General features: G+C 47.6%; 1 protein-coding gene across 1 annotated transcript; it reads right to left on the reverse strand.

The window, feature by feature from the left end:
- Positions 1 to 4,085: 4,085 nt before the first annotated feature.
- On the reverse strand, positions 4,086 to 9,019 carry LOC138109535 (alcohol dehydrogenase 1-like). Its single transcript, XM_069013140.1, has 9 exons — positions 8,768 to 9,019; positions 7,755 to 7,856; positions 7,409 to 7,550; positions 6,351 to 6,438; positions 6,019 to 6,238; positions 5,627 to 5,887; positions 5,211 to 5,346; positions 4,753 to 4,891; positions 4,086 to 4,334 (listed from the first exon to the last, which is right to left on the reverse strand). Exons 1-9 carry the CDS (start codon positions 8,783 to 8,785, stop codon positions 4,310 to 4,312), a joined length of 1,131 nt encoding a protein of 376 aa, XP_068869241.1. The 5' UTR covers positions 8,786 to 9,019; the 3' UTR covers positions 4,086 to 4,309.
- Positions 9,020 to 9,596: the final 577 nt, after the last annotated feature.

Here is a 9,596-nt window from a genome sequence, read left to right on the forward strand (position 1 = left end):
ACTGTCTATGGTATTGCAGTTATTTTCACCAGAGCAACAAGGGCAGAATGTGTCAGAAGGAGACTTTTTTTCCAAGGACACATTTGCTTCACTCCTGTGTAACCAGGTTTGTAAAGTGGCTTCACTCTCCCCAGCTTTTCAGGTTCCCCCAGAGCTGTTTTCTGCTGAGGCATTGAACAAGGTGATGTATTGCAGGGATTGGATGAGCAAGAGCTTGTTGGAGGACAAGGCTAAGATGAGCACTCAGAGTGCGATGTAACCCCCACGTTTAGAAAGGAATCCTCCTTCTTTGTGGCCGAAATGAGCACTTTTGCAAAGCTAGGAATGGGGCAGTTTCCTAGAACACTCCCACTAATGACATAAACTCCCTTTTTGGATCAGGAACCATTTAGAATGCTACAATGAGAAGACGTTACCTCTTGAGCTATTGAACAAGACTTTGCCTATATTAATATTTTGTATTATATGAAAAGACGTCTCTTGATATTTGGATGCACAAAGGATTAGATGTGATCAGAAAAAAATGCAGCATTTGTGAATCAGGAGGGCATTGCTCTGTAGACTCAAACTTAGCACACTGAGCTCTACAGTTGATTCACATGCCCTTCACCAAATCACCGAATGTGTTGGGTTGGAAGGGACCTTAAAGATCATGTTGTTCCATCCCCCTTCCATGGGCAGGAACAACTCTCACTAGATGAAATTGGTCATAGCTCCATCCAAGTGGCCTTGAACATTTCCAGGGATGGAGCATCCACAACTTCTCCTCAGCCTGTTCCAGTGCCTCAGCACTCTCACAGTAAAGAATTTCTTCCTAATATCTGATCTAAACCTACTCTCTTTCATGCCTGTTATCCTATCAGGTCACCCACCAGGTGGAACAGAGATATGGTGGTTCTCCAAGATTTCCATGTACTTTCCTGTGCCTTGCAATCCTCACTTCAGTCTGAAAGTGGACTGATTTAATGGCTTAGCCAAAACCAAAAATACTCTCTAGGCTGTTCAGACAGACCCACTGTATTCAGCTCTTGGGACGCAGCTTAGTTGGCTTTGATTCCCATTCCATTTTCTGCATCGCACAAGAGCTGGAAAGCAGTTCCAGAGGACAAATGCTGTATGGCTGATATCCCATATGGTTGGCAGTGTTTGAAGCTGAAACCAACAAATTTTGTAAGTCCCATAACGGAGAATGAAATAATTCACCTGCTTCCTAGAGAGCATTCCATGCCTATGGCTTATGATTTCATCTCACCCAGAAGGACATAAATGTGCTACATGTACTGGTATCTCATGGTGCTTAGGACATGTCTAGTATCCACTGTTGAGTGTATAACCCATACAACAGTTGTGAAACCATCTTTCCAATGTGTACGACTATTTCTCCTTAAGACATGTATGTGATGCTCTAGTCCATCAAACTTGCACAGCCACCGTTGATGTGAAGACAGCATAGATTTCAGAATTGCTGTCTGCCCTGCTTGCAGTTGCGAAGTGCCACGGAAGGCTGGCACCCGGGCAAAACATTCAAAATGTATGGACCTGTTGCAGGGAGTTGCTACTGACATCCTGTCGCTGTGCAGCTTTGTGTATATTTCAGACATGAGGAGGTGGTTGTTTTTTTTCTCATCCATGTAGTAGAGAGAAAATAAGATGAAACTTGTATGTCAGCAGGCATGGATTTAATGATTAACTTTTTAATGGCAGATCCTGTCTATCTACGTTCTAGAATATGGCTTGCTGTACGTCTTCATGTATTCTCTCCTGACTTGCTGTATGTATTCATGTGTTTTATGAGTTTCAACAGCTGATCTGTGAGGTCAGATGTTCAGATGTTTGTACAGACAGGCACAGACCTCAAGGTGTCTGTCTGCATCTTGGTAGTCAGTTTTCTGTCCCTCTGTTTATGTTGGGGTTGTTTGCTGTCTATATCAAAGAGGTGGAAAAATGGAAGAATATTTGACAGAAATCTCTGTGGAATAGAGTCTGAAATTCACTTATGAGGGCTAAGTACAAATCTTATCTTTTCCCCTGCCTGCAGCAGTTTCAAGGCTTCAATAATTTTTAATTAAAAGACAAAGTCAGGCTTTAATGACTTTATTAATGGCTCAGCATTAAATAGTTGTCCACAGTGTAACTGGCACCTGTTTCAGAGGAGATTTTGGCATTCCACTGTGGAGAACTAGATCATATCCTAGCAGGTGTGGCTTTGCATTTGTCAGCAGGACTAATAATTTGCTCTTCTACAAGATGCCCTGTTGCTTTGATTTCCATTAGAACAGAAATATTGTGTAGCTCCTAGGAAAGGATAGCAGAATGAGGCAAATGAGGTAAGGAAAGTGAGAGTTAGATCCACCTTGATATATTGCACATAGCAGAGATGTAACAAAAATACTGATAAAGGTCTGTTAAAATGAACAATTGATTCTGTTCACCCTAATGAAGGAGAATGGCTGAGGGGAAAAAAATGTTAAAATAGAGAACAGGAGTCTAAAAACAAGAGGCTGATTTTCAGTGCCTGCTATCACAGAATGATGGAATATCTCAACTTGTGCTCAAAACGAATTTCATGGCCAGACCAGCTGTGATCATAGTATCTCCTACAGAATTTCACTCTGCAGTGTAAGGAGGAATTTTGCTTTGTAGTTTCTGACAGCCTAGGTATAGCACCTCTAGCACCCACATTTGTGTGGTGGGACGTAAATGCACATGTAATGTCTCTTCCCAGTTCCAGTCTGTAAATTTCTCTGAGGTTGTTCCAAGATCAAAACTAGACCATGAGAAAAGCCACCAGACTAAGATCAGGATCTAAAGAGGACAAACATGAGTCAAGCAGGAAAAATTAGGAGAAAATGATACAAAGCAAAGTGATAAGAAATCCTCCTGCTTAAATGAAAGATGTTGGAGGGACAGGTTTTGCATTGGGATAATTTCATGTAGCAAAACACATTGTGGTCCTGAGAGCAAGACCAGAGAGCAGCAGCAGGGGTGGTTTCCCTTCTGGGCTTTGGTTGGGGCTGCAGCATTCACCCAGCTGAGATGGGGCCAAGACGGCCACCAGCCACTGTGCTCACGAGATCCTCTCTGTTGGCAAGCAGCAGGTCAAGGAAGGACAGCATCTTTCTGAGTTGGCTCCTGCAGGACCTGTTCCCTAAAGCTGTCATCCATGTTTCTTAGGAGTCTTTTGACCTGGGTTGTACCATCTGTGTGATGCTCCCAGTTAGTGTCTGGCAAATTGAAGTCCCCCACAGGGACAAGGGCAGTTGACTTGGATGCATCCCTTAGTTACTCAAAGAATAATTGATTGACATCATCGTCCTGTCTATAGGTCTGCAGTAGACAGCCACAGTGACATCCACATTATTTGTTTGCCCCTTGACTCTCACTCAGAGGCTTTTAACTGTGTCACTGCCAGCTGAGAGCTCCATACATTCCAACCCTTCTATTACACGCAGTTCCACCCCCCCATCTCTTCAGCCCTGCCTTTGCCTCCTGGAGAGCCTGTAACCATCCAACTTCAGTCACAGGACTCGTCCCACCAGGTTTCACTTATGCCAAGGACATCAAGTCTCTGGGAATGGGTAAAAGCTTCCAGGTTATCATTGTTTGTTCCTCAAGCTGCCTTCATTGTTACAGAAATGTTTCTACGTGTGGTACTTTGTAGCCAAGACTTGTGAAGCAGATTGAGTGATCCCATTAGTGCTCCTTTCCTCAAGTTTTGGTGCACAATCCCACTGTTCATCACTGGCCAGCCTGGTATTTTCCCTTTCCCCTTTCCAGACTAAAGTTCTGCCAAAGAGCCCTGCTAGCTCCTGTGCTAGAACTCCTTTTCCCTTCTGAGAAAGGCTCATCCTGTCAGATGTCAGTAGACCAGGTATTGAATAGATCATTCCACATTCAAAAATCCCAACGTTTTTTTGCTTACACCACCCTCGGAGCCATGCATTGACCTGATGGATCTGCCTATTCCTCCCAGTATAATTCCTTGTTACTGGTAGGATCAAGGAAATCACTACCTGTGTTCCTGATCTGTCAACCAATCGTTCCAAGGCCCTGGAGTCTCTGTTGATTGAGTGCACTGCATGGGACGAGTTTGATGGAAAACCTTTATTAGTAAAAGTGTTTTCTTGGGAGAGACATCCTTCTGGGTCTTGTCCAGGCACAGGAGGATCAGCAGCAGCACCAGCAGAGGTGAGTTGCTCATTCTTGTCTCCTTGTGCCGCACAAGGTGAGGTGCTGGTTGAGAAGGGTCTGGGCCAGGAGAGCATCTGCTGCACCAGTCCCTCTGCTCAGCTTCCCATGACTGTGTCCTTCAGAAGAGCAGGACACTGCGGATGCTGAAAAGTGGAAGGGAAGGGAGGGTTTGCTGCAGCTCAGGAGCAGGCTCAGTGGGGCAGGCAGGTGTGCCTGGGGCCCCCTGGCCACCTTCTTTGTCATCCAGCCTCTTCCTAACGGAGCTGCATGAGAGGTGCAGCAGCAGGGCAGCCTTCAGATCCTTGCTGAGGGGAACCCCTCAGGGGATAAGGCCACTGGATCTGTGTCGAGCTGAACCATGAGCAGGAGGGTTCCCTGTGCTGAACGTGGGCTCTTCCCTCTGGGCTGTGGCAGATCTTGCCAACACTCAGCTGTGAGGCCCTGCTTCCTCAAAGGCTCAGGTGCTCTTTGGGAAGCCAGTGTTGCATGCTCTGCCTGTTGGAATGTTAGGAGCAGGTGTTAAGGTTTGCTGAACCTCGCTCCTGCTGGCCAGGGTCTCACCTTTTGCCTGCACGTAACAACTCAAATCCCTCGTTCACTCTAGCGAATGGCAGCGTGTGTGTGATCAGCAAGTCTGAGTTGAATTTCTTCTCCAAATAGCTGGAAACTAATTTGGGGAGGCATTCTCTCATCTTCCAGCCTAGAAACAGGAGAAAGCAGCTGCATGAATAATGGGAGAAAGGCTGTTTTGGTAAGGTAGTGTTACAGTGAGGGTCAGGACTGAGTGACCAGTACTGGTGCCAGTCCCTTGTGAGAGACTTTCTGCTCTTTAGGATGAGTGGGGTCCCGTGTGAAAGAAGCAGAGGTTTACTTTCATGTGTAATGCTAATGTTTAATCTGGTGGAAATGCAGTGCTCCTCTTAAGTTGTCTTTTACTTGAAAACCCTCTTTACTATGATTTGTCAACCACCATGAAAGGAAAAGCTGAAATATTTAAAATGTTTTCTTGAGTCTTATACCTCCCAGCACAGTCCCCTTCCAAGTACGCCCAGTCAGCAGAAGCATGGGATCAATGGAAACCTCTGAACCAGAATTCAGTACCCCAACCATCACACAGACGCCAGTGCTCATATTGCAGGAAGCCAAGGCAGCAATCTGATGGGACAGACAGGTGAATTAGAGAGAGCCCTGATGAGTTGGTTAGGAAAGTGTTCTTTTTGTGCAGTCTTCTGCCCCTCCCTGGTAATGTGCAAACACACCCCCCCTTGTGGAGCAGACCTGGAGAGCCTGGGGCCTCTTTTAAGACTCGTACACTGTTTTCTCTCACAGTGATGTGCCCAGCAGTGCCGGCAGCAGGCAAGGAACTTCCCATGGTGTCCCAAGAGGAGCCTGTGATGATCTGGGAGGGAGGACAGGTGCTGAAAGTGTCACCTACCATGGTGTCCGCATGCCCGATGACCTCAAAGGAATAGTCCACGCCATGCCTGGTCATCTCAGTGAGCACCTCCTGGATGGGCTTCTTGAAGTCTCGAGGGTTGATGCAGTCGGTGGCTCCCAGCTCCTTGGCCTTGGCAAACTTGTCCTTGTTGATGTCCACGGCAATGATGCGGGAAGCTCCAGCCTCCTTGCAGCCCATGACAACAGAGAGGCCAACTCCTCCGAGGCCGAAGACAGCACAGGTGGAGCCTGGTTTTACCTGCACAGCATGGGGTCCTGTGAGTCTCCAGTGGGAAGAGGAGCAAGAGGAGGAGGAGAAGGTTTCTTTTGCACAGGATTGATAGGGTTGCAAGAGTGGCCGTGGGGTGCTAAACACGGCTGAATACCAACCTTGGCTGTGTTGATGGCGGCCCCATAGCCTGTGGAAAATCCACAGCCAAACAAGCAGACTTTGTCCAGAGGTGCTGCAGCATCTATCTTGGCAACGGAGTACTCTGGGACCACGGTGTATTCTGCAAAGGTGCTGACCCACATGAAGTGGTGGATCTGCTTCCCTTTGCAAGTGAAGCGGCTGGTCTTGTCAGGCAGCAGGTTTTGTGGTTCAAAGATACTGCGGGGAGATGCAAGTATTCACATTTCTTTGTGTGAAGCACTGATGGGGGTTTCAGACTTTTCATGAAGTCAATCCCATGTAGGTGTAGGGAAAGGGAAAGCAAACTCACTGGCACTTCCGGCAGAAGTTGGATTCGGGATTTAGGCAGAAGCTGCATTCCCCACACTGAGGCAGGCAGAGTGGGATGACTTTGTCTCCTGCAAGAAAGCGGATCTCTGTTAGGTGCCTTTTGCTCAGCAGGCCCTAAGGGCATTGCCTGTTGAATCACCCACCCCTCCTGAGCTTTCTGATTGCAGCAACTACTGTCTTGGGGTGACCTTATGATGTGTATCCCATATCGCTGCCTATGCCCAGAAATTAATTTTTGTGCCTTTCTATGCCTCTAAACTGAGCTTGAGAGGGGGAAGGAAAAACTGAGCAAAACTTCTTCAAAGCAGTTTGCAGCTTGTTCAAGGTCACACACAGATAGCAATTGGTTTTCCCAGCTGCGGCAGGGGAGGGAGGGAGGAAGCACCCAGCTTGCTGCTCCCGGGACAGTTTTTTGGCCAGTGGTTCAGCTGCTTTTTCTCCAGAGAGAGACTGAGAGTTGAATTTTTCCTTCCCTGGAATTTCGGATTTTCTCCCTTTTCTACTGGACTGCTTGATTGCTGTAACATCAGAGCACATTGGGAGGACTTTCCACCAGGCACAGAGGGCCTGGCCCTGGGGCCAAGCCCCAGTGCCGAGGAGACCAAAGGGAGGACTGTAACGCTATCCCAGGTTTTTCCTCCACAGCGACAGATTTTATTATTTAGCATTATTTTCCTTTCCCGTGTGTTTGGTAAATAAATAGTTTTATCTCCTTCACTTTCCTTCAAGGAAAATTTATTTTTTCCCGAACCTGGTGGGGGAGGGGTGGTTGTGCCTTCTCTCAGAGGATATATTTCTAAATTTGTCCAAACTGGAACACCTACCATGAACCCTCTGCTTTCCCTGTGAGGATGAAATGCTCTAGGCCCCACTTGTGTACATGAGGAACAGATTGGGAAAGTGGACATGAGAGTCCAGTGCAATGAGTGTGCAGTCAGGTTTTGAACCACTGACTCAGGAGCAGGGAGAAGTTTCTGAGCGCCTGGCAGAGCTTTGAGTCCTGATTCCTGGGTGTGCGTTTGAGTGTGTGTTGGTTACCTGGTTTCACAGAGGTCACTCCTTCTCCAATGCTTTCCACAATCCCAGCTCCTTCGTGGCCTGGGATAACTGGGAATTCCACATCAGGAAAGGAACCTGTCAAAACGTGTTCATCTGTGTGACAGATGCCTGTGGCCACAATCTGTTTGGAGAGGAAAGAGTAAATGGTGGTTTTTAGAAATAGTACAGCCTCTGTTTATCTCAGTTTGTGGAAGGATTTTCCACAGAACTACTCTGGACAGTTAAGGCCCATGGGTGGACACAGATCTCTGAGTTGTATTCAAGGTACAGCCACAAGAAGAGCAACTCCCACAAGGGAGAAAAAAATATGGAAATGTGTTTTTACCTTGATCCGGACTTCGCCTGCCTTTGGGGGTGCAACTTCCACCTCCTCAACAGAGAGTGGTTTGCCCGGGGCCCAGGCAACAGCAGCTCTGCACCTGATAACCTGGAAGCAACCGAGAGGATTACATTGCATGGGAACATTTGCCTTTAGCACACAATTGGGGGAAGTCATCCTCCAATCACCTGAACCCGAGGTGTTCAAACTTGGTGGTCCTCAGCTGCACCTGAAAGCAAGTGATGTTGAATAAACACTGGCCTAGTTTAAGGTCTGAGGAAGCCCCATTTGTGGTTTGTCACCCAAAGAGTATCACGTATAGCCTTGGAAAGTTATTGGGTTGTGATAGCTTTTGTGGATTTTTCATAATATCGCCATGTGTTACTGGCCAGACTGTTACTCAGGACTGTGGACCCTACCTAGTGGAAATGTCTATGGAGAGCTTTGATGTCAGCCTTGTAAGACACTGGTCTGAAGGTGAGTGAGAGTGGTTATGGAATTGTGCCCATCTGATTGGCAGCTCGATAATTCTTTTCCCTTACCATGGTTTGATTTGCGTTTGACATCGCTCAAACCCTTCCCTGTTTAACTGAAAGCAGTTTGACATCAGCAAAATGTAGCTTGCAGCTTGGAAAGGGTATTGCTGTGGCCAAGGTTGAGTGGAGGAGATGAGTGGCTGAAGAGGGCACCACTGAAGAGCCCCGTTTGCTGCCAGAGCAGGAGCAGAGAGTGGGATTGAGCAGGAGGGTGTTTTTCAGAGCAACACAATTCCGTATTTTGTCTCCTGAGCAGCTGGGCAGGACAGAGGGGGAATGCACTACCTAATGCAGGTATGGACACGTGCAGTTGTCTGAAAGCAGAAGCTGGTGAAACTCATGGGGATTTGGAAGAGCTGGGGGAGTAAGGCTGGAGGAAAGAGGGCATGCAGAGTGGCGTGCAGGCTGAGCCTTTTGCAGAGGATTTTGCCAAGAGCAGGGCACCCAGGAGGGAAAGGGAGATGGGAAATGCGATGTCCTTACTTTTCCCGCAGAGGCCATGTGGTCTTGGCAGAGCTGTGTCCGTCGCTGTGGCAGGCTGGAGGGAAGCTGCTGCTGCCCTGTGTTGCACTGGTTAATGTGTGTCGGATGTTGGATGCTCAGGAGCTCAGGGAGCGCTGAGGGGAGGAGCTGGATATCGACAGGGAGATGGATGGGGGCTGAAGTCCTCCAGGGAGGCTTTTATCAGTGACCCTGCCCTTGGGCTGTTCTCTGCCCTCCCTGCCTGAAAGGCTCAGAGAGCTCAGAAAGACTTTTTTTCCCTCCAATTGCTTCTGGCAGGTGTGGAGGGAGGAGATTTGCATCACTACTGGGGTTTCCTCAGAGTCCCCTTTTTGCCAAATTGGAGCATTTGACCTGGTGGCCATCCACACCACAATATTTGCAAAGGGATTAAAAATTAAAAAAAAAAAAAGGGCGGTGAAGATGTGGCGTGGTGGACAAACCCACATGTTCTCCTGGGTTTCAGCTTTACTGTCTATGGTATTGCAGTTATTTTCACCAGAGCAACAAGGGCAGAATGTGTCAGAAGGAGACTTTTTTTCCAAGGACACATTTGCTTCACTCCTGTGTAACCGGGTTTGTAAGTGGCTTCACTCTCTCTGGGCTCTTCAGGTTCCCCCAGAGCTGTTTTCTACTGAGGCATTGGACAAGGTGATGTATAGGGGAGACAGGATGAACAAGAGCTTGTTGGAGGACAAGGCTAAGATGAGCATTGTGTATTTGGGAACTGCTTCTGTGTTTGGGAAGACACCCCATGTTTATGTGTTCAGGGACTGCCCACAGAGATTTGTGTTGGTGCTCTGACACTACT

The sequence above is a fragment of the Aphelocoma coerulescens genome, chromosome 4 (assembly GCF_041296385.1).
Source record: "Aphelocoma coerulescens isolate FSJ_1873_10779 chromosome 4, UR_Acoe_1.0, whole genome shotgun sequence".
In the NCBI taxonomy this organism is placed as follows: domain Eukaryota; kingdom Metazoa; phylum Chordata; class Aves; order Passeriformes; family Corvidae; genus Aphelocoma; species Aphelocoma coerulescens.

Bases quoted from the DNA above. Each gene is read 5' to 3' on its own strand.
- LOC138109535 (XM_069013140.1), bottom strand. The intron at 6,439-7,408 runs GTAACCAACACA...GCTTTCTTGCAG, and splicing joins AGTGACCTCTGTGAAACCAG to GAGACAAAGTCATCCCACTC. The intron at 5,347-5,626 runs GTAGGTGACACT...CTGTCCCATCAG, and splicing joins TCGGGCATGCGGACACCATG to ATTGCTGCCTTGGCTTCCTG.